At 37.8% G+C, this 25253-nt stretch overlaps 1 protein-coding gene across 5 annotated transcripts in view; it reads right to left on the minus strand.

Annotated features, from left to right (window-relative positions):
* Positions 1–25227, minus strand: part of SATB2 (SATB homeobox 2) — a 168116-nt gene extending 142889 nt beyond the window's left edge. For 4 of the 5 annotated variants that reach the window (XM_025211265.1, XM_025211268.1, XM_025211266.1 and 1 more), the window contains exons 1-2: positions 24894–25188; positions 805–981 (exon numbers count right to left, since the gene is read on the minus strand). In XM_025211265.1, the coding sequence (XP_025067050.1) occupies positions 805–981; positions 24894–25062 (346 nt within the window). In that variant the 5' untranslated portion in view covers positions 25063–25188. Of the gene's footprint in view, positions 1–804; positions 982–24893 lie in introns of all 5 variants that reach the window. The other variant, XM_006029768.3, reaches the window with a different exon arrangement.
* Between the last annotated feature and the right edge of the window lie 26 nt (positions 25228–25253).

The raw sequence follows: 25253 nt of genomic DNA on the forward strand, positions 1-25253 counted from the left end.
TAACTTGACACTGGTTTTTTAAAACCATGGAAGGATGGGGCTAGAAGTTACAGATTTCTCTTCTGAAAAGTAAGTATTGTCATCGTCCATTCAATACAAGCAATTCACTTGGAATCCAGAGATGACAGTTTCAACAGGATTTCTTTCCTGCTTATTTTCTTTTGCCTTCAAGATCAGGTTGGTTTTTTTTTTAATTCTGGGTGAAGGAGTTTTGTTTTAAACTGTCCCTACGGTTGAAAAATCTGTAATTGCACAGTAATATGCAGCTTCACAAACGATTTCACAGCACTATTTGAGGTAAATGCATAAAATAAGCTATTAGTCGTGAAAGGAGTCCAACATTACCATGCTGAATATAAACATAGGGGACAAAGTAATGGTGTGATATCACTATTTTAAACACAAGTTAATCATGTTAACCATGGCCTTGAAACAAGGGGAGAAAGTTTATTTCTGCAAATTGTATAACACTATCTAAATATACACCCAGGTAGTCTACCTAGTCCTTCTACATAATTTTCTTTGAGACAAAAAGCTTACTGCCTTATCAAACCAAACACACATTGACTCCAAATGATAAATATTACAGTGTTTCATACTTCAGTAGGACTCAGGAAATGGTTCCTAGACCAGGTAGTGAGTCTGAGGTTGTTACACGACTAGTTTTAGTATTACTGATTGAATTGCCTGCAAGATTTACCAGCAATTCTCCTGCTTTGTCCTTACACAGAACGACCTCAGGTGCTATAGAAGGCAGTTTTCTTATGCCAGTTCAAAGAAAATGAAAAGAATATCACTGAATACCTTGTGCTTGAGCTGCAGAACTGTGGGAATACCCGAGAGCCAGGAGCGCTGTCTCCACCAGCTGGCTAAAGAGCACATCTTTACGAACCAGAACGAACTCAGCATGCTCTTCTCGATTATCGTAATCAGGAGATGTATCCGACTGCTCCACCACACAAAATACAGGAATCATCAAACCTAGGTAAAAAGTTTTAAAACAATTATCAACAAATAAATCCTTTATCTATTATTAAAACAATTAAATTAAAACACTTCCTGGCAGGCTCCTTCTAGCTAACACCTGCCTTTAGATTTGTTTTCATTAGAGTGCAAAAGGGTCTTCCATAGGAAACAGCAGAAGTCACATCCCTAGACTCATTTAAATCTAGATTTAAATTTAAATCTAGATTTAAATTTAAATCTAGATTTAAATTTAAATCTTTTCAGCATTAATTTTAAATAGTTTACTTTTCTACTAGTCTTTCAGCTTAGTATTTGCCAAAATTCAGCTATCCCTACCCAATGAATATTGTAGAAACATCAAGACCAATGCTGTTCCCACACACAGTTATGTCCTCCAGAAAGATAGTGTGCTGTTATTAGTACATTTATAGCCAGTACCCACTTTATTCACATACCACAGCAAGAATACACTGCTGAAGTTCTAACAGGTTCTCACCAGTCACCAAAAACCTTCCACTTGTTAGCAGGTGCTGACTCACCAAGGCAAATGATTTATTACCTCATGCTGGCATAAGGAGGGTAGGAGTGACTAGAGAGAGAATCTAGGGTATAGACTGAGCAGTCCTACAAGAGGAACTATATAAACAAGTAAAACTTGGGCGGGGGGAAAGGTTTGGGCTAGATTTTGTTCGGCTTTACTGCAAATTCCATTTCTGACTGTACGTAAGTCTGTACCTGCCATAACCTACATGAGCTCTCCCACAAAGCACCCCCCTCCCATACACAATACAGTGAATGCAGAGATTTTTTGTTCCCATCTGTATTGTTGATTTGCTAAAAGGGTTTTTTTCTTTAATGCTTGTGAGCCACCAAACTTGCTGGAAATTACTGTGGGGTCAAACTGTATTAGCTCCCACATGTACCATCTGATGAGAGGTGCTCCCCTAGATCTATTACAATGGAAGAAAAACAGGTCATCTTCCTTCACTGCAGTGTAAATGACTATGAAGAACAAGAGTATTTTTTACATTAAGGGGAACATTATTATTATGCTACTATAGTGCACACCTTAAGTGAAATGAAGCAAAAACTGCATCTCAAGCTGACAATTCTCCTTTTAAAGAAACCACTAGAACATAGATTCATATATGCTAGGGTTGGAAGGGACCTCAACAGATCATCGAGTCCGACCCCCTGCCTTGGCAGGAAAGAGAGCTGGGGTCAGATGATCCCAGCCAGATTCATGACCCCAGGCAGATGCCTATCCAGCCTTCTCTTAAAGACCCCCAAGGTAGAGGAGAGCACCACCTCTCTTGGAAACCCATTCCAAATTTTGGCCACCCTTACCGTGAAGTTTTTCCTGATATCCAGCGTAATACGTTCTGTCAGTTTGTGACCATTGTTCCTTGTTACCCCAAGAGGTGCCCTGGTGAACACAGCATCTCCAATCCCTTGCTACGTCCCCCTAATGAATTTGTAGGCGGCCACAAGATCACCTCCCAGCCTTTTCTTGCCAAGGCTGAAAAGGTCCAGGTCCCTCAGTCTCTCCTCATAGGGCTTGTCCTCTAAGCCCCTAATCATACGAGTGGCCCTCCTCTGGACCCGCTTGAGTCTATCAACATCCTTCTTGAAGTACAGTGCCCAAAACCAGACACAGTACTCCAACTATGGTCTGGCCAATGCCGCAGAGAGAAAGCATCACCTCCTTGGTTCTATTTGTCATGCGTCTGCTGATGCATGATAAAGTGCAGTTAGCTTTGCCAATGATTTTGTCACACTGAAATCTCATGTTCATCTTGGAGTCCACTATGACTCCGAGATCCCTTTCCGCTTCTGTGCTGCTGAGAGGGTCACTTCCCAACCAGTAGACATGCTGGATATTTTTGCACACCAGATGCAACACATTGCACTTGTCCCTGTTGTACTAAATCCTATTGTATACTGCCCATGTTTCTAACCTGTCCAGGTCTTCCTGCAATTGTTCCTTACCCTCCAGAGTGTGCACTTCACCCCACAATTTACTATCATCTGCAAATTTGGACAGAGTACACTTTACACCCACATCCAAGTCACTGATGAAAATATTGAAGAGTACAGGTTCAAGTACCAAACCCTGCAGGACCCCATTACCCACATCCTTCCAGGTTGATACCGACCCGTCTACTACCACTCTCTGGGTGCAACCGCTAAGCCAATTTGCCACCCACCGGACCATGTAAACATCTCTCTCACAGCCTCTTAATTTATTTATGAGAATGGGATGAGATACTGTACTGAAGGCCTTGCTAAAATCCAAGAAAATAACTTCTACCTCTACTCTTGCACCTAAGCATTTTGTGACACTGTCATAAAACGAAACCAGATTGATTGGGCATGATCTACCTGATACAAATCCATGCTGGTTTCCCTGCTGCATTATTTTTTTCCCACTGGACTCCCACAGATATGATCCTTTATAATCTTTTCAAAGACCTTTCCAAGGATGGAGGTGAGACTGATTGGCCTATAATTACTCAGATCCTCCTTCCTCCCCTTCTTGAAAACTGGGACCACATTGGCCCTTTTCCAGTCCTCCAAGACATAACCCAAGCACCATGAGCGCTTAAACAGCCATGCCAGTGGTTTTGCTAAGACAGCAGCCAATTCCTTCAGTACTCTCAGGTGAAGCTCATCCGGGCCTGCTGATCTGAACGCATCCAGTCCATCCAAGTGAGACTGCACCAAGTCGGCGCCGACAGTTGGTAGGCTGGTATCCCTCTGATGCCCATCTAAGAATCCATTAGGAGACCTATCTTGACCCCTGGTGAAGAACACTGAGGCAAAAATCTCATTGAATATCTCAGCCTTGTCCCCCCTGCTCCTTCTTGTTTAGTAGGGGTCCTATGCTTCCCTGCACCTTCCTTTTACTCCCTGAAAAAAGACTTTTTGTTGTCTTTAATTTGTGTTGCCAGCCTCAGCTCTGTAGTTGCTTTGGCCTTTCTAACTGCCTCCCTGAAAGTCCGGACTAAGTAGGTATACTCCTCCTTGGTAGCTTCTCCCTGCTTCCGCTACCTATATGCCTACTTTTTTGCCCTGGATTTTCCTGTTTAGCCAAGGAAGTTTTTTGGCTCCTTTCCCCCTTTTCCCTCATACTGGGATCATCTCCCTCTGTGCCCAAAGGATTGCCTCCTTTAGGAACAACTACCCTTCCTGGACTCCCATCTCGCCAATACTCCTATCCTGCAGTGTATCATTGACTACACTCCTGAGCACACTGAAGTTAGCCTTCCTAAAGTCAAGCACTTCCACCCTATTAGTTATCTTACCCACCCGACACCAGATGGTGAATTTGACTGATTGGTGGTCACTGTCCCCAAGATGACCACAAATCTGCAGCTCCCCTACCAGGTCCTCCCCCATAGTCAACACCAAGTCCAGTAAGGCATTTCGCCAGTGAAACTGTATACGTCCTGCATTAGGTAAAGGTCCTGCACGTGGGTTAAGAACCTACGCAAATGATTGGATTTGGCTGACTGCTCCTCCCAGCAGATGTCAGGGTAGTTTAGATCCCCCATGACAATCATGTCCCTAGATTGCAAGGCCTATGAGAGCTGCCTCAAGAATTCCAAGTCTTAGAAGTATCTATTACATTTTGCTCAATCTGCATTAAAGGACCCCTTCAATATAAGGACTGATGAGCTAGGGACAGAAGTTACACATTAACCAGTTTAAGTGATCAGAAACTGGTTTCAACCTGCAACAGAACAGAAGCTCAGTGCACCATAACCCAGTTTCAAAATGGCTGAAACTGGTTTAAGATAAACCTGGTTGAAGTAGTATCAGACTTAGCTGATTTGGATCAAATCAGTTTATGAAACTTCTGTTCCAGACCACTTCCTGGTTCAAGTTAAGTCACATTCCCCCAGCATTCCAGCATGCTATCCAGCTCTGGGCTGGGCTGGGCTGTCTGCTCCAGAAGAGAAGGGTTGGGGGGAATGGGGGAAGGTAGGGACTGTCCCCCCAGGTAAACCCCAGCTGGGGTCTGGGGTCAGGGAGGCAGCCTAAATTTCTCTCCCTCTGCCCTGCCCCCCCGCACCCCGAGTACAGTGCTGCCCCACCCTGCTAAAAATGTACAGCTAGCTGCAACTGTGGACTACAAATCCCAGAGGCACCTGGAAGCATGAATAGGAAGTGATGAGCAACTCTGCAGAGTCCTGCTCCCATAATTCTAGAATGCAAATCCCAGAGCCCTTGGGGGCAGCAGGAAGAGAAAGTGAACATACAGTCCATGCTGGCTACTTGCCAGAGAGCTGTGCTCTAGCGCCCCCCCGCCAAGGTTCTGGCCTGAGCCACTGCAAGTATGTGGCTGCATTCCCTGAATCAAAAGTGAGTGTCTGTCCAGTTGTTTCTCAGTTTAATCTCTGCAGTTTAGACTAACCTACAAAGACCAAATCATTTCAGCCTTGGGCTTTCTGACTGTCTATACTTAGCCCTAGAGTCATTTCACTCTTCCTCCTATTTCTTAACTGGTGGATGCTAGTTTATCACCATGGGTTTGGTAAGCTGAAGCAGCTCACCCCAGAACATATACCATAACGCCATCTATGGGCTTCTTTGATAGAAAGGTGCTATAGAAATGATTCCACACTCACTGAAGCAAATAAGAAAATGTCTCCTCATTTCAGTGGAAGCAGAAATTAATCCTAGTTGCCCATAAATTCCACATCTAGTTATAACAACTTCTCTCTAAGAAGAAACTTCTTTCTATTCAAATAAGGTTAGTCATATATTTTTAATGACCAATTCTCATTATTGATGTCAACAACTTACGATGCAACTATTAATATCTCAAAATAAATTTAAAGGGGTTCAAATAACAAATCAGCCAAACAGAGGCTAAAATTATGTTTTAGTCTATTAGTATGCATGAACAAGCGCAAGCTCAAAATGCTGTTACACTGTTTATCTTGCTCATGATTCCTTTCGCGCTATAACCCCGTCCTTCCCTCCCCTAACATAAGCTATATTGTACTGATTCCCTCTGCAACTTACACAATCAGCTACAATCTCTCTGTAATGCCAAAAATAGAAATGGTCAAGGTTTGATTTTGGGGTGGCAAGACTAGCCCAAAGTACTCAAGCTCTTGTTTAATTCCTACAAATAGTGGCTTTGGAAATTGTCCTTTTCACCACCAGTGACTGTAGACTTCTCTGCTACAAAAATGACATTTTCAAGAACATCTCTGAGATCGGAACGATAATAAACTTCTAGCTAACTGCACATTAAAAAAACACCAGGGGAGAAGGGCAAAGGGCAAATTACCACATCCGCTAAATGCTTACATATTTTGATGCGTCTGGCAACAATCGCTGGAATTTTAACACCAATTCTACATTAGTGCAGAGTGATAATACATCCCATTCCTTGCCTGCAAAATTTTCTCCAGGAAAAGTACTACCTGCTTTGCATTCTATTTAGCAATGGACACAGTAAAAGCCATACTTTCTCCAGTGGCTGTATTACCTCAAAATGTCCCTGTTTCCTGACATTACCTAAAAATTAATTAACATGATCTAAGAATAAATTACCATTCTTCAGAGTTCATTAAAAAACAAGAAAAGAAAACATTTTCAGCTAGAAGCCAATCCACCTTCAACATACTGATATATATTACATTGCTCCACCTCAACCCCGCAACAGGGGACTTAAGGTGTAGCTGTTTAAGTTAGTCAGTGTCCACTATCAGCTCCAGCCAGAAAATTTAAAACAACATTCAAAAAGCTGGCAGACTGATGACAGATGATGAAACAAACCTTTTATGTAATAGTGCTGCAAGGCAAGAGGAGCTTTATTCAATAATCTTGGTGTTCTGCAATTTTCTCCCCAGATCTGATCGGGCAAAAACTGTACCCCCGCCCCCCCGCCCCCACACACACACACACACACGAGTTAAAAAATAATTCTGCGCATTTGATTTTTCAGATTTACAGGAGTACTTCAGTGAGTGAGTCTGAGTATCTCATAGTTCATGACAAAACTATTGTTTTTCACATCTGAATGTTACTGGGCTGGATGGAGTATAAAAAAGGAACATTTTTCATTCATAAAGCACAAATATAGCACTAATGTATAAAAGCAACATTGGCATACAAAGCTCAAGTTGTCTGGGAGACTTTTTTCTTAATTGTGTTCATTTAACTTACACATAGTTCTTTAACTGCTTTCCTAATAAATTTAGATGGGGCTTTGATGCACACATACAGCACTAGCAGGAACAGATAAAGGAAAACCAGATCATGGCAAATGGGGGAAAAAATTCATAGAAGTATCTGTATGCATCAAGAACTCCCAATTGTCTAAAGAAGAGGTCAAATCACAATCCTATGTATGACCAGAAAATGACAGTTTTTCCCCAGTAGGCACCCTGATAAATTATGTAACTTTTATATATTTTCAAAGCAACATATAGGAGTTTAGGCCAGGCAGTTCCCATAGTCAAAGGGAGCTGTGCAACTATAAGGCATTACATCTCACCCGAGGTGCAGCGAGACTAAAAAGAATGCACCACTGATTTTATGCCTTTGAGACTTGTACCACCTTGCACGTTTTTCACCTTGTCAGATTCATTTCGCTATAAACTGTTCCCAAGTAAATAAACTGCATCCATAAAATTAAAGGTAGATATGAAATTGTTCAAAAAAAAAAAATCTTTGGTTGAGAAGTGTAAGGTTTCGGTCTCATATCTGTATATATATAAAAAAAATAAAAATCCGTCACCACTTCAACTAAAGGGTTTTTTTGGTTGGGTTTTTTTGGGGGGAGGGAGGTGCAGGGAGAGCAGGGGTTCAAGAAAATTACTCTAAATGCTTTCAAAGTTTCTAAGCCCATTACAGGACACAGGGGTTATAGCAATTTAAATAGATCGATTTAACACACAACACAAACAACTGTAGTGAAACCAGTACAAGTTGTGTGTACAAATAGAGCACCACTTTGTATTTCTTTCAAATGACAAGTTGAAATAAAAGCATGGTGCTAGTCCCCTAAAACAATTTATACCAGTTCTTTCAGTTACTTCCAGGTAAGATATGTTCCTAAGTGTGTTTCAAAATGAATAGTAAATAGCTACTGGACTTCCACCTGTCTGCATGCCACCACCGTCATGTGTTTGGAATCTCCAAGGAAAAAAAAAAAAAAACACAGAAAGCTGGTAATAAGGTTAAATTAAAATGCCATCCATCCCTTCATTTAACCAAACTGGGAAGCACTGCCTCTTTGTCCTAATAAATATAATGTGAAGATGAGCCAATAAAAATTGTATCTTTTCAGATTAAAAATTGTTTTCATCAGTGCAAGTTTTGAGCTCTGTCTAGGTATTATTTAATTTAATCTAATTTGAACAATTTCCAAACATCAGCTTGATTAATTTCAACAGCATGGTGTTATGGAAAGATTTACTGTACTGGGGTTCTCTAGCAGGAAATTAATAAAGGAGCCAAGTTCTCAGTTCTGAGTAACATAAGGTTTTAAGACTTCCAGATTTCTAGTGGGAATACTTCATAGCACAAGCATGTTTTCTTCTGGGAGTTAAATCCACCAAAATTATTAAAAATTGAGATCAAATGGTGGTATAAGACCCAAAGGAAATCATGCTATAGTGCAAAGATTTTTATCAAATGAAAAAAGTGAGGAAAAAAAAAGTTTCTACAGCGCACACACACAGGTAATCTCCCTCACAGACGGACAAAGCTAACATCTATGATTAGATGTTCAAAAAGCAGGGCATTTCTTGATACGTAACAGACTACAGAAAACCTAACATTACAGGCTTTGCCTAGTAGAGGCTCTAAACAAAGGCCATTCTGTAGAACAAGTCTTTCCCAAACACATAGGGCAAAAGAACACAATTCTGTTGACTTCAGTGTAACCACGACTGAGTTCGAGTCAGTGTGACTATATTCCCACCCCCCCCCACCCCACCCCCGCCAAGTCTAGTGGACAGACATTACAGTATCAAGTCTGCAGAGAGGCCTAAGATTTAAAATAGAAAAGTGAGTGAGCATTACGAAGCTTATGTAATATCCCACTTCTAACAGGAGACAACTTGAATTAAAGAGGAGACTAAATCCTGCATGCCTTCTACATGTGAAATGGCCAATATTTTCACATGCGTTTTGGTGCAGAAGTCCTTGTAACAGAAGATATCATCTTAACTGATTCGTAACTGAAAAAGACCTCAGGGGAATCTACAAGATAAAGACTGTACATATAACAAAAGTATCATTTCCTCTGTTACTATCCTCAACAGAAATTATCAAAACTGAAAGAGATTTTACTTGAATTCACTTTTCATCAAGCATGTTTTTCCCCTTTGAGGGAACAACTTAATTAAGTGTGAACAGGGAAGAAAAAAATCACCGGGTTCTTTTGTTTGTCACTTTCACTTTCTTCATCTCACCCATTAGGACAAAACTGAATTTACTTGTATAATTATTATTCAGCTCTCCTATCTTTTCTTTTAAACCAATAACAACTTAGGAACTATAAATAAGTAATCACACAAGAAAAGGAGTGGATCCACACAAGGTTCCACTGCCTAACATAATGGGTTACAGATCTAGAAACATCTCACATTTAATATTCCGGGGGGGGACTTTTAGTGCTCCCTGAACTTCGGCTTCAGAACAAATGTATCATTTCCACAGTAATATTGTGCAACATCAACAAACAAGATGGAAACTCAGCACAAAACTCACAGTGGCATAATTTGGAGACCGTGTAACAATTAACAAAGATAGAAATCTCATACATTTATTAATAATCAGGAAAGATTTCTATTCAGGTGTAACCAGCTGAACAGCTTTATAATTATGAGAACACCTACTATGTTCCAAATAGCTTTTTAAGTGGAGAGTAACCCTTGAGTATTTGAAAAGACAGTTTACTCTTCTTAACGCCACTTTTATTAAAATCATTGCATAACTAGCTGGGGGTGATATAAGATCATATGCAGAAAATCTAGAGTTCCATTTAAGATTTAAAAATCCATATAATAGCAAATTGAATAGATGTAAAGATACCATTTCTAAAATGCAATACACACATTGCTATTCATGCTTGAAAATGCTCAGTCTCAAAACAGTTTCTAGGTTAAGGCTGTATCGGTACGGCAAAGCAGAAGAGCAGACTAGACAGAGCTCAAACACTTCAGCAGGTATTAGTCGTCGTCAAAGCCTCACTTTCAAGCTATCCATACATCTTAAAAGAGAATTACATTTGACAGAATATAAAGCTGTTGGCAGTTAACTTGTTTACAACAAATGCTTGGTTTGGGTAAATTTACGGTGTTTCAGTCTTAAATATCAAACAAACCTACACCAGTCCCATTATGAGGCACAGAATTCTTTCACTGTAAATCTTTTTACTGAGGACCTCAGAAATTAATTCACAGCTTGTTTCCCACTAACTGCTTGGAACTACATGGAAAGAGCTAAACATCCATTGACATGTTAGACTTCAATGCATTAAAATTAAAGACTGTATCAAGACCATCATATCACAATCCTGGCTAAATAAAAATTATCTCTGTATAGGCAATAAATAAATAAACAATATGTTTGCCTATAATTCTACACCTTTTTGGATTACTGGCAACATTTTTCATGAGTTAAACACCTAATCTTTAGGTGTTTGGTTTATAAAACAAAAAAATTGCTTCAGATTGAAATTTGACAGAAAAGATCTTATCCTGCACATAATTTTGAATCAAAATTAGCAAAAAATATATATATAAACATTTAGTAATCTTAAACAGTAGCAGCCTCACTTTTTTGGAGGTTTTGAGGGGAAAATTAGGCTTGGTACCTTTCACCATCTGCTAAATTATTTTTTCTGGCTCTAAATATTCAATAAATCCCTGGCCACAAAATGCTTCATTATATATTGCATTTTAGTCAATGGTAAATGCAAACCAACAGGACATTATTTATGTCTTACAACAGCTTCCAATCCTTTCTGTAGCTTCAAGTCCCTTACCATCACCACTCTCCCTGCTCTCTAGAAATTTTAGCCTTTGGCTTGACAAGTGAATTTCCCCCACCTCAAGAATCTTTGACTAAAATCTCTAAGTGAAACACAGCTTATTGTTCCCCATTAACAACAGAATAACACTTATAACATGATTTGATAATAAATGAGCTTTACATAAGATTTTGCAAAATAATATTTAGAAGCTATGGTTAGATTAACTGGAAACAAAAACAAAGATGTACGAAAGGCAGTATCTTTAACATTCCCATCCACCTCTGCCAGGTAACTAGAGCTCATGTGAGCGGAGACATCATTCCCTATGCCAAATAAAAATATCAGCTGCTCCCAAAAAATTAGGCACAACTAGCTTAGGTAGGCATGAGAATTCAGTCTGAACTCACAGGTTGTCATCTTGCCTAGATTTAAACAGGCTTCTCTCTTCTGTATAGTTTTTAACATGGAATTCTGTACATTTTCCACGCTGTCAACCATTTAGCTCATGAGTAGCTGCCATGGCCTTGTTACAGAGGGAAAGAGGGTAGGTAGGCTGAGCTAGTTAGTATAGCAGACCTATCCCAAAATATTATAATTAGATTCCCAGCTCTCCACTAAATTGCTCACACATTGGGCCAGGCATTTAAATAAATGACTCATTTTCCCCATCTGAATAGTGAGGGTGACAATACATACCTCAAAATGGTATAAATTAAGTTCCAAGGGAGACTTGGATGAAAAACTGTGTGTATGCACAAACTATCACCACTCTTTTTTTTTAGCCTAAAGCCTTCCCATCCCACAAAAAAGCACATACAGAAGATACTGATGTCAATGGATGTCCTATGCACAAATCAAAGGTAATATGTGGCCTTGCAAAGTGCATATTAAAAAGCACATCCAAATCCATTATAGCTACATTCCTAAAAATATAATAAAACAGATAACTTATTTCGTTTTTCTTTTTAAAAAAATATCCTATAGCACTATTCAAATATGATCCAATGGAAAATAGACAATTTCACTTAAAATAGCAAAGGAATCTTTTTTGGGATTACTGTTTTTATTTTTTAAAGTATCTTAAGCTATTATATTTCTATAAATTTAATATTTAGGTCTTCTAACTTAAAAACAATGGGGAAGATTGAGTGGGGGGGGTTTAATTATGTAACAAAAATTGCCTTTGGGGCTTAGATTTTCTATGCCAAGTTCCACTCAGAATAAATTTTAATGACTGTTTTTTAAAGTCCTGAAAAACTGGAACCACTAATAGCTCCTTAACTTCGGTGGTACTAGCAGATGCCACCAAATTATGTAATTTTTAAAGTTAAACCCTTCTTCTAGGAGAAGCATTTTAATAAGGCTTCTATTAACTAGTCTCATGGTAGTAGAATAACTACCCTGGAATGTAACAGCAACGCTTTCTTATTTGGTTTTAGCTCTTCTCCGAAAATAAAAATCTAAACCCCATGCTCAGACCTGTTCTGGAATCTGCATTAAAACACACTAGTAAATTCTCATTTTGATTCTCATTTCTCTGAGACTCATACCTATCTATCGCAAAACAAGGCAAAAGAGAAAATGGAAAGAAGTATCACCCCTTCCTCATGCTACTGGAGAAGAAGCTGAGAAACTGAAGAAACTGCTACAGTTAAGTGGGCACATTCAAATCCAGCTCCAAGATGTAGCAGCAAGAAAAGGAAAGACTGATCTGTTATCCTTGTGTTCACAGCACTTTCTATAATATCACTTAAGTTATGCCTGCCCCAGAAAACTACTCATTTCTGAGCTTGAGTGTCAATAATGGATGCAGCTGAAATGCTAGATGTAGAATTTAACAGACAGCATAGACAAGGGCAACCATGTTCAATACTGCATCAAAATAAACATGACTAAACTCAGGCCAAACACAATCACTAAAGCAACCCCAAACATAGTTTGACATTGCCTATACTTTTAGCAGTGGTTGAACTGCTTACAATAGCTGAACTCCTTTCATAGCATAGAGGCACATGGGGACTTTCAAGCAATGGTACAGAGTGAACAGGAATGGAAGCGAGAATCCACAACCTAAACCAGAAAGGTATTTACTGATTTATTTCCCTAGCAGGGCATACTGACCTACTCCATTTGTCCTCCCTTTCAGCAAACCATCTGACAGAAAGTCTCCAGAGGACTACGTGGTCCCAAGCATTTGAAAGAGTACGAATCAATCCAACAGCTAGGCGCATCTACATGTGCACTTTAATGCACAGTAGCTTATTTTGCTGCGCATTAAAGCGTCATGTAAAAAACTGCGCTATTACGCAAATGCACAGTAAAATGGGCTACTAAGCATTAAGCATCACTTAAAAACCATGTTTCAGGGATACAGGTTGTAGCCGTATTGGTCTACAGGCAAAAGGAATCAGAATTTGTGGCAAATATCTATAGATAGAGCTATACAGACATAGAGCAAAAGAATAATTTTTTTTTTAAATCAACAGACAGACTTAAAAAATTTTTTTTTGCAAACATCTAGTTGGTCTACTAAAAGATATCAACCTCTGCCACAAGTTATGTGGCTACAACCTGTGTTCCTGAAACATGGAAGATACTGAATTTTCACCTTTTTTAATGAAAACTTCATAATTTTACAAGATGGAAGCAAATTCACCACCTTGGAGCAACCTGAAAGATGACACCCTGGTTCCTGCCTATTGTTCCAGTTCAATCTGCATGTTCACAGAGCTCAATGTACCTCAACACAAGAGAATCTCCTGCCCAGGAGAGCATCCATCACACCATCCTCCTGCGAAATACAAATATCATAACCAGAAGAAAACATAATTCAATATCCTGCTCAACACCTGACAACATTCAGGTAAATAAACTGTTCTACCTTTTACCTGAACCTAATTGTACAAAAAGAACTATTCCATCCAGGAGATCTTACACCACTTTCAGCTCTCCCGTGAAATATGAATTTTCATTTCCACCTACGAGAAAGTTTACAATCTTTGCATTCTCCTATGCCTGAAGAAGAGTGAGTGTGCTCAAAAGCTTGCAAATAACGAAACTTCTTAGCAAATATCTAGTTGATCTAATAAAAGATATTAGTGTCTGCCATGAGTTCCGATTCCTTAAAAACCATGCACATTCACTAGTGCACATTAAGGCAGCCTAATGCACATTTGCTTAGTACCTCACACTGGAAGTACTGAATTTAATGTGCATTACGAAAACTTCCTTTTCCAGCTTGTCCCTCATACACGGTACAGATAGCTTTTGATTTGTGTTCATAAGATTGCACTTTTCTGGAGGGCAGCGGAAAAGAGGGAAGTGCAGCCATCTGGAGACAAGGAAGCCACAAGCACCATGGCCCAAATGAACATGTCACCCTTCTTAGTAATGCTCACTTCCAGGAGCTGGCACTTCACATTTACTGTGCAGTTTTTAACACCCATCACCTCTTACCAAACAGGTTACAAAGGAGAGGATCTACATTTAATGGGTATTACAGCTTCTCAAAGTAAATATATACCCTTCTAGAAGGGAAAAGAAATTGCTGAGGAAGCCTTACTATATGCAGGTTCATTTGTAAAAGTAATTCCTCCATGCCTTCTGGTCTCTCCTGTACGGATTACTGCCACATTGGCTACCCTCAAGAATCACATGCCTGAACTAGTACAGAACACATCCACTCTCTTAGAGCTGTTAGCTGTAAAGACAGCTGACTACAACCCTTCTGCAAAGTCTGCACTGGCTCCCAATTTACTCAAGCAGAAGGCAGGATAGATATGCACCGTACACAAAGAGCATGAGCTTTTGTGAACTCAAACTCACTTCAGATTAACACAGATAACTACCTCTCCTAGTTTACTTTAAGATGCAACTCCATTTTTTTATTTAAAAAGATGCATGGTATACAACCAGAGCCAATGCTCCCAAAGAGATGCTCTCTCAACATTTCTCGGTAACAGAAGTGTTTTTTTCTGCTACTTCAGTACTTCAGTTTACATATAGAAAATAAGAGAGCACGGTTCTCCCAGTCACAGGGCCCTTAATTCTGGAACTGGCTCCTTCTTCTGATGCAACAAAGCCCAAGACTGTCAATTTCCATGGCCCAGTGCAAAGCCTTCCTGTTCACTAAAGCTTTAGTCAGAAGCTCATGATGGTTAGATGATTTAACATGGTATAATGCTAGTATAGGTTTATCCAATGATGTTTTAAAGTGGTTTTGTTGTTTCTAAGGTAAGTAAACCCAACAGCTTTGTAAGGGATGAATTTCTGTAACATATGAAAGGGTTCGTTCAGAGCTATAGAAGCTCTTTTTTGTTTTCGAAGGAAGAGAGTACTCTTCCTATGCACACACCCCTCACCCAGAATATCCCATTAGTTTATGCGGTTGACAGATATGATGGCTGTCTTATATAATGCTAATTAACAAAAGGAAAAAATCAAACGGGTGACAGAAAAAAAATATGTCCGCTATTAAACATGTCTACAGAGATAATGCCTCTCCAGAGATGTAACATCTTGGAAGCATCCCGTTACTAAGCTTGTGTTCATATCTGCCCTTGAGAAAGTCAAACATCTTCTATCATACAGACTTCAGCTAACATACAAGATGAAGTAAGCTTTAAAAACAAAACAAAAAAAAAAACCCAACAGAAAAGCACTTCTGTTACTCTGCATTTTCTCTAAGACTAAAAATTGGTAGAGTGTATGACAGGTCCACCTCATTTTTCTTAATGATGTTTTTATTATTCTTTCACTCAATTAAAACAGAAATGGATATTGCATCTTCTGACTGTATAATTGTTATTGTAATCTGTTTTCGATCACTGCTTGGGAAATGGGTCCAAAACAACATAAACTATCCACAGCCTCAGAATACAAGTCATTTTCTTTTACTACAATATTTAGAGAGACATCTATCATGCTGCTATGCTAGTATGTTTGTATTATGGCAAAAAGTTATTTGTAAGTTACAAAGAGACATTATGAAAAAGCACCTTTTACTTCAAAGTAATCTAAAACTCATAATTTATAACACTGTTGCTTAATAACCACTCAAAATATCAAGTTTAAAATTATGGACATCTATTTTAATATATAAATAACAAAAATGCATGTAAACTGAAGTATGCACAAAATATAAATTTATATGACTTTGGATAAATAGTCTGGTTGCAGTTTCAAAAGCGAAATGTTTCATTTCCAAAGCATGTCCATCACCGATATTTATGCCAGAAACACTCTCCATGAATTTACATTATTAGAATCCATGGTATTTTATTTACGTTTTCCCACTTATTTGAAGCTCTAGTCCAAAGGAAAACAAAATGAGCAACTTGTAAAACCGCATAGCTCTAACTGAAATGAACAAAATGTCGGTGATATTCAGTTATATGAGGTAATATATTTGATCTTAAACAAGATGCAAGTATCTTGAAAAAGAAGGTAACCTTCTACCTAAAGCCCAATAAAAAGCAGGTTTTAAGATGAAGAAATCCTTCTGATAGTCCTGGCCAGATTCAGCACTGTTCAAAAGGTTTACAGTCGGCAGAAAGTCTCTTCATATCTCTACATATCTTTGAAAAAACAAAGGAGCACTTTTAAGGGACAGACAATAGTATTACATTTTGTAACTATAACTGGTACATGGCTGACATATGAAATACATTTCATAAAAACTGTACCCTGATAGTCCTCTCCTTTATGCTCCCTTCTTTCTTTTCTAGTTTGGTTGGCATTTCTGCAGGTATATTATTCTATTATTCTCACTATTTATTATTTTGTGTACAACACTCCACCCATAGAATAAGAAAAGGTGGCAGTTTAACACCAGTTATGGCAAGATGACTAAAAAGGTACTACCTGTTATCAACATAAATCCCACAGCTGCTTTCCTCCCTTTTCATTTACTCCCTGTCCCCATGGTAATTGCATACAATCTATTCAGGCTATGATAGTACCATTTCTCTTAGCATTATTGCACATGTAACAGCTACTAATAATTTAGAAATGTAACCTTACGTCAAATAAACCTTTAGGGCAGACATGCTATCTTTTCACTTGCATTCAAATTAAAATAATAATCTCTATTGTTCAAGCTCTATTCATTTTTTTAAACTGATACAACTTAGTCCTCCATTAAATTTCACATTTGTTCAACATATCAGATATTGGAAGGAAGTTATTATTAACGAAAGTCTTTGCCACATTTTAGTCTGTATAATTGTGCTGATGTCCAATAGAACAATGAAAACTTTCTATATTTTAATTGAATAATTTAGTTTTAGAATAGGTTTAATTAGTTTAGTCTTTAAGAGAGATCATCTGAACTTTTACTGATGATTTAAATGAGTTGAGCACTATATTTTATATAGAATATGGTTTGTAAGTGACCAAGTCTGAAGGAAATGGGAGTCTAAATATTTAACCAATTCCTCCTGTTACTAATATACAGTTACTAAACATGAAAAGTAAAGTACCCACAAAATGTCTGGTTCAAATATTTAGTATTTACTAGAGGTTGCATTGGTTCTAACAACTTTTTAAAAATAAATCAATGTTGTAAGAACTCATTTCAAAACTGCAATAGTGTCAATAGGATTGTCATTTAATAGCAAAGAACTTTTTTTAAAATGCACTAAAGCACTAAACATGTTGTGGGTGCCTGGAAAAACCAAACACAAGCAGGCTAACATTAGCCATTTTATAATTGAGAAGGAAATGTAGTTTCTGCATTTTGTACCACTAATCAATTTAAACGCATTTTTATGGAACACAACAAAAGATGTTTTAGCCGATTAGCATACAGACACAAACACCAAGCCTAAATACAGAGGGCAAATTTTTTACCATGGCTAGAGGCTGTAAAATATATTTTTTCCGAGGCCAACAAATCCTCAACTGGCTTTTGTCAGTTGCGGCTTTAGTTCCTGCGCCAGCTTCACTTTTAGCGCAGGATTTTCATGTGGATATATGCATCTGTTTTAGTACAGTTGATACAGTAGGAACCAATTAACATCAGATTGGTTCATCATTCCTCTCTGAAAAACTAAGCATTTTTAACACGTTCTGCTATTTTCAAAGCTTCTATTTTGTGCTGCCAAAGGAGAACACACTCATTTGATAGCTGCACAAAGAGCCTAAATCCATTCCTGGTTAAGAGCTGAGCTATTCTATGATGCACTGAACACTTTCAACTCCTGTCAGTTACAGAGGGGCTTATCATTAGTGACTTTCAGAATTAGGCCTTTACATTTGAAATGCAACAACTGTTACCAGCAGGCAGGAAGATTCCTGCAAATCTTGACACAACCAAAATAAAAGATCCTATCTAAGGGTGTTATGAATAGAAAGATATTAATTAAAAAGTTATGAAGTTGGCAAGTTTGCCATTTATGTAGACAGAAAGCTTTCCTTCTTTGAAGTATTTTCAGTTATTCCAGAAGGCATCCTATTTCAAGGGGGAAGAAAATATATATTCAACAATTTTAATATTTCACTGTTACTTTTAAATTTTAAATGCTTGGTCAAGATGTGTTTGTAGTTTGAAAAAAAAAAATGACTACTTTGTGAATAAAAAAAATTAAGATTTCTCATAACAGGCCACATAGCAATTTTATGAACATGAGCTGCAGAATTGGAGTAAACTCCAAAAAAATTAATAGCAGAAATGCCAATTTATATTTCCATGTACTATGTTTCTATTCAATATTATATATACAAGCTTTTGATAAAACCCATCTCTTTACATATGGGGTGCAGGGGTGAAAGGGAGCACTGTCTCCCTTTCACCCCTGCAAATGGCATTAAAGTGAATGTGTTATTGTACTTTCATAACTTCATAAAACACATTTACACTATAACCCTAGTAGTCCACGTTGCCAAAATTAAGCGTGTTCAAGTTTATTAAAATGCTAGGCAGTGTTATCTGGAAGTCTGGGGGAAAGATTAAAAGTATAAAGCATGATATTTGCTTGTTCACAGAACGATTGCCACTACTTCATTCTACTTAAATGAAACTAGTTTTCCTTCTACTTTTAAATATTCATAAATTATTTCACACAACACAATTTCAATACAAATACTAAAACCATCTAAAGTAAACAGGGAAAGAAAAAAAATTATCCTCACCCGCACTTGTTTATCCATAACAATAAAGTTAAGTACTGTTTTTCCCTTTTCATATGATGTCTGAATTCTTCTTCTAAATTTTGGTTGTGAAAATATAGCTATTTAATTTCCTATAACCCAAGTTCTCTAACAGCAGCTTGTAGTATAAATATACCATCCTTCCATGTGTATCAAATCAATTCTAGAGGGTGGCAGATCCATCAATTCACAGAAATAGCACTTATCAAAAATAAAATGTCCTGTAAATAATTTATGGTAAATCTGTTCTGCCCTATCTATTGATAGTAAATAGAGTCAGCACCTTGTTTATAAAAGAAAAAGAAGAATTAATATTTAATTTCTCAAAGATGCTGGTATCTTTTCTTTTCTAAAGTTCATGATGTCTTTGTATAACAGCATCTAGTAATTTACTGCCGGGGGGGGGGATGCCTATAGCTACTGCTGAACAGTTGTGGTGAAAAAAAAAATCTTATTACAGCTAATCTTGAAGTCTCAAATGCATAATGGTCAGTGGCTTTATGTAGATGCAACTTAGAGTTCCAAAATTACTCTAAACATCAAATTATGCCTAGGTCACCAAATGGGTGGATACCCTATATTCTGTTTAATGTGTATGTTCAATTGCATATATATTTTAACCAACTATATCTTTATTTTAATAACAGACCAAGAATTGAAAACACATAGAGAAGGGCTATTTTTCTACCTCAGCAAAAATACAGATGATACAGTGGATGACCCCAAAGTGTGACTGTTAAGTTTACACTATGCAAAAGATACACACTATGATCAGAAAAGAGAATTACATTTTTCAGGGGGAAAAAAAAGAAACTAACTTTTAACAACCAGTCTGACATTACAAAAGAAAAAAAAAATCAGCATCTTATTTCCTCCCCCTACTCTTCAAATCAGGTTAACTTTTTTTTTTTTTTGCTATGTGCTAGTAACATATAAAACCCCCAAATGTACTTTTTCTTTTAATTGAATAACAAGTAAAATATAACATTTTCTAACTGTTCTGCAAGCCTGCCTCCCACATAAAATGCATCACAATGTACCGTCAATTCCCAATGTAATACAGCTTTGCAACTTTTATAACGTCGATACTCAGATATGCTCAGTCCTTTCAGGTACTAAAACGCGCTTTTTAAACAGCGCAAAGATATTACTAATCTAGACTGTTTCCTATACAAACAATTAGACTGAACTAAGGTTAGGTAACACTGAGCTCAAACTGATACTCAAAAATTAAGAATACAGTAGTAAATTTGATCCGTCTCTCAGTTGCTGGTGTAACAACAGGCCTTCCCAGAAGAGTGAGGTTTTTATAGCTTTAAGAGAGAGACAAGCTACCAAAGAATAACTCGGGTACTCTTGTAAAACTAGATGCAAGACACTAATTTTGACAGACAACGCTTAACCATGAGACTGGTATTTTTGTCTGTTGCAGGAGATTTTTTTTAAAAAGATTTCGGGGATGTACCCAAGATCTTTGCCAAATGTTAAAATATTAATTTCAAAAATCTCAGAACAACCAAAAGCATAAAATTATCAGCACAGCTCAAAGGAGTACATTATGTATAAAATATTGTTTAATACCTGTAGCTTCATATAAAAGTGTTTAAACCATACTGACAGGTTAAAGTACTTCTCACCTAATTTAGTTAGAGCTGTCTGAAAGTTCTCTCTTCCATGCACATTTTATAAATTAAAATAAATTGCATGTTTTAACACTTAACTTTAAACACAGGAGAATAATTTGTCGTCACTAAAGCAGCTTCAAAATAATTTAACAAGCAAATTTTATACAATTATGTCCTGCCTAAAAAGTGATTGTATTACTTAACATTATTGTGGTTCCATAGTTTAGTTTACTGTAGTGAAGCATTAAGTAGCACATTTAGAATATTAATAGTTGCACTCAGATTCTTTGGGCACTTGATTTCCATCCTCTTAAAAATACATATAGATGCATACATTTCTATTTACAAAGAAACAGATTAACAAGTTTTAATCAATAATTTTGCAATATGAATTTCCTAGTCATTAATCATCTTTTTCCCAAAAAAATCCTTATTGAGTGAATTACTAACTGAGAGAAGACGTCAATTCTAGTAAGTGAATGTTACTCAACAGGGATATAAAGCTGTCAACACTGCAGTACTCTTGCTTGCTCTAAACTCTCTCTGAGGCGTCATGTTTTTTAAAGAGATATTAGCCTTTTTTCCCCAGGGACTGTCTCTAAAACCTGCCATTCACGATCATCTGAGTGCCTGTATCACATACATAATCTCAAACAGACTGCTTAGATCACTACTGAAACATTTTAGAAATACCTGTCCTAGCCAGAGCAAAACATAACTGGACTAACACACTGGACTGAAGCTCACAACCTTGTAAAAAGTACAGAAACTTTTAAGTTCCCTAATAAAAATCAACCCAGTTTCTCACTTCTGAATTAAGTACATCCAGCTAAACAAAAAAGTCAGGAGGCAAAATTTCGGTTCAGAGCACCTATTTGCAGGACAGAAGCCCCATTTAATATTTTCTCACTTAAAAATCCAGAAAAAAATGGAAACACCTATGCATGTCAGGATTTCATTCTCCCAGAAGTCATTTTAAAATTAATACTAAGATTATAAAATGTGGGACTGATGTCCTCTGGTAACATCATCGCTTCAGATATTTTAAATTACATTTCCCCATTTTCAAAGACAGCACACAGGAATATGTATCCATGAGAGAGGTCAGAAAGATAAATTACTAGTAAAAATACATTATAACACTTACTTTTTTGAGCCTAATAAGGAAAAGATAACAGTAGAAATTGTTATTTTCTAGTATCTACTGTTGGTTTCAAATTTTAACAAAAATGAAATGAAATGAAAAAAATTGTAATTAAATTGCCTCCAATTTAGGAAAACCTTTAAAATATTTTTTTCTATTGGAAAAGACCATACTTTGTTTTCAAAAACACTTATTTAAACTTACAAAATATAATCTATAAACTATGAACTTGTCAACCAAAGTTTTTGAAGTCTTTTAATTGCATTACACCTTCCAATAGTTTCCTTTTACAGAAGTATCTTCATTTATGACCAGCATTAGAAAAGCATTTTTATTAATAGTTACATGAAGAGAAGTTTGTTAGTAGTATCCAATTTCCTCACATACTAAAAATATTAAGTCACCTGTAAATGCTTTTAGTTAAGTATCACAGTAAAGCGACAAAATTACTACCATTTCAGTGTGTATTTTGATGTCATGTGAACTTCTAAAAACCAGCAGATCGGTCTGCCTTCAAAAGATGTTACTTGGTCACGCAAATTCAAGGTAATACGTTCACAAGCATCATATCTTAATAAGAAAATGGGTAACAAATCTCTGGGAAGGCTATAGTACTTTACCCTGAAAGCTTTTCCACCTTTAAAAAAAATGAAAATCAATCTTGAACTGTGCCATCATCTTATAAAAAATACTTTAACTAATTTAGCATTGAGCATTATAGACCCATGATCAGTATTTAGACAAAAATAATTCTGCTCTTGCTTTCAATATGGAAAAGATATAATGAACAAAATAAACTCTGAACAGCCTGAGCCTATGATTCAAGCAAACTGCCTAAAAACATAAAAAGGGAGGGAGGGATACTACATTTTAGTTCCCCATACAATTTAACATTAACACTCCAGCCTACATCAAGATTATAATAAAGCAGATAGTAGTAAATGAACTTAAAAGTTTGCATTCAGAAATGAAAGCCTTCATGTTAGCTAAGGAAAATGCTCCATACTTCAACAGGCCAGATTTGATCTGAGTACTATTTTAATCACAAAACCTTGTAAACGTCCTTTGGCAAAGCACAGTCACCATTAAAAAGCAACATTTATATTCCAAAATGTTTCAAATCATCCTTTTTCAAAGGGTATTTAATGGATTTCCAAGACAAGAGACCTTAGAGTTTCAAATTCTAATCCTTTCTTTATAAAGTAGCTGTAATACTCTAGTTTTCTGAAAGGCTTCCAGAGCCATAAAACTGTCTTTCTAGGTTTTGTTGTTTTGTTTTGGGGTTTGTTTTTTTTTTTTTGGGGGGGGGGGGGGGAGATAGTTAATTGACTCCCACAATTAGCCAATTAATTATTTCTCCATGAACTCCTAACAGAAAGAACAGTAAGTCTTTTAACTGCAAAGCTGTTTCTTCCTTTCCACACATTAAAGAATACAAACTAATATGAGGTTTTTAAAAAAGGGATGAATCCATCAAAAGCACAAGAAACTGCTGAACTTTCTTACCCTTCAATAAGTAAATATACAGATTACAAAGATTGGACAAATACAAGCTGCAGCCTGTCAGCAAACTTCAGCAATTAGAAAGACTATTGAGCAAAGGATATTTAAAACAAGCATCTAAGGGTAAAACTGCTAAATAAACCTCATATAGTGTAGTCATGTGATGACAATATCAAAGTGTCTCTTAATCCTCCCTCACCATAGCCCATTCTATTTTGAACAATTACCATAATATCACCAAACAGAATCTGTGAACACATCTATGCATCAGTTACTACCTTTTTACACACAAAGCTGTCCACAGCCTGCCCCATAATGTTTTTCTCAGATGCCCAGATCTGCTGAAAAATGTCAAATTTGTATTTTCCAAATGCAACGCTATACTCTGTTAATCAGGAAAGCATAAGAGTTCAGAGGAAAAAAGCAAGACAAAAGTCACTAGAGAGTTTAGCGTTAGTAGTCTGTTGAAAAATGCAACCGCTTGCATCCCTGAAGTGTGCCATAAACACAAATTAAACAACCGGCAGAGAGCAACACCACGATGAAATTTAAAGCACTGTAGAGAACAGTTGTGCCAATGTTGCAAAAATCAGTCTAACATTTTTTTAAAAGAACTGAATCCTAACCTTGCATTTATGTTTTCTTGTTTCTTCTTCAAAAAAGTGAACTACTTCAAGATTGTATAACTATTCACAGAAGTTCTCTAAAAATGACTTGAGGCATACAAGGAATACCGGCACCAGCACCATAGCAATTTCTTCCCCTTCTGAGAATCCATTCATAAAACTGTAAATGTATATACTGCCATTTATAAAAGTCACCAATGAGATCAACTGTATGCTAACTCTATCTAAGTTTCCTCGATGCTTATTTTTGCTCATAATTATTTCCTGATACGTAAACTGAACTACAGAAGGCAAAATAAAAAAGGCTTCTAAAAACAAGCCTGTTCAAGAACACCCGTTTTAACGTGATCTCCCACTTTCAGTCTCTCTCTACCTTCAAACATTGAACGAATTTTTATTCAGAAGGCTCGGACCATTTGGGCCCAACCCTGTTGCCATGCATTGGGTCAGCAGCATGGCTAGAATCAGGCCTTTCCTCACCTGGGACTAGAGGCCTTCTAATAATTATTTGGTTAGGAACAAGACACAAGAAGAAATCCTTACATGTACCCTTTTCACACCAGAGTCGGGTGTAACAGCTAAAAGCTTTCCAGGAAAAGTTAGAAACCGTTTGCTCGCTGTGTCAGAAGCCTGCCAACACCTCAGCTCCGAGTGGCAAAATGCCCAAATAATGCCACCCTCTGGGTAAGCCACTGCTCTCTCATAGGAAAGGAGGCTGCTAGCTCCTGATGAGGGGCATGGGGGGGCACTGACAATTTGCAACCTACTTCCTGTAATCCTACACCAAGCCAGAAAGCTTCGCCATGAACCCTGACACCCTCCTCCTCAGAACCGGACTGCAGCCTGTCTTGCAGACAGTAGTAGTGCGGGATGGTTACCTCCCACCGACTTGCTCACAGCGCCGTTGGGTCTCCCCCGGGTCCCCATGGGGCTGCCGTTCTGCTCCAGCCGGGCCACCTTCACGGGGGGAGGCCCCCTGACATCGGGGCTGGCTCTACCTCTGTCCGGGCTGTCCCTCAGGCACGGGCTCTCGCTTCTCCGCTCCATGCTGCTTTGGCTGGGAGACAAAGTTCCCACGGGCAGGTCGCAATAAAAGGAGCAAGGACCTAGAGAGAGAGACAGAGGCAGAGAGACAGCAACGCACACTTCAGAGGGGGCAGCGGGCGGCGGGCAAAGCCCCCCTTCCCAGGCCGCCGGGACCGCAGGAGAGCGGTCCGCGTCCCCGCCGCCCCGGGCTG

Source organism: Alligator sinensis, unplaced genomic scaffold (assembly GCF_000455745.1).
Source record: "Alligator sinensis unplaced genomic scaffold, ASM45574v1 scaffold258_2, whole genome shotgun sequence".
Classification (NCBI taxonomy): domain Eukaryota; kingdom Metazoa; phylum Chordata; order Crocodylia; family Alligatoridae; genus Alligator; species Alligator sinensis.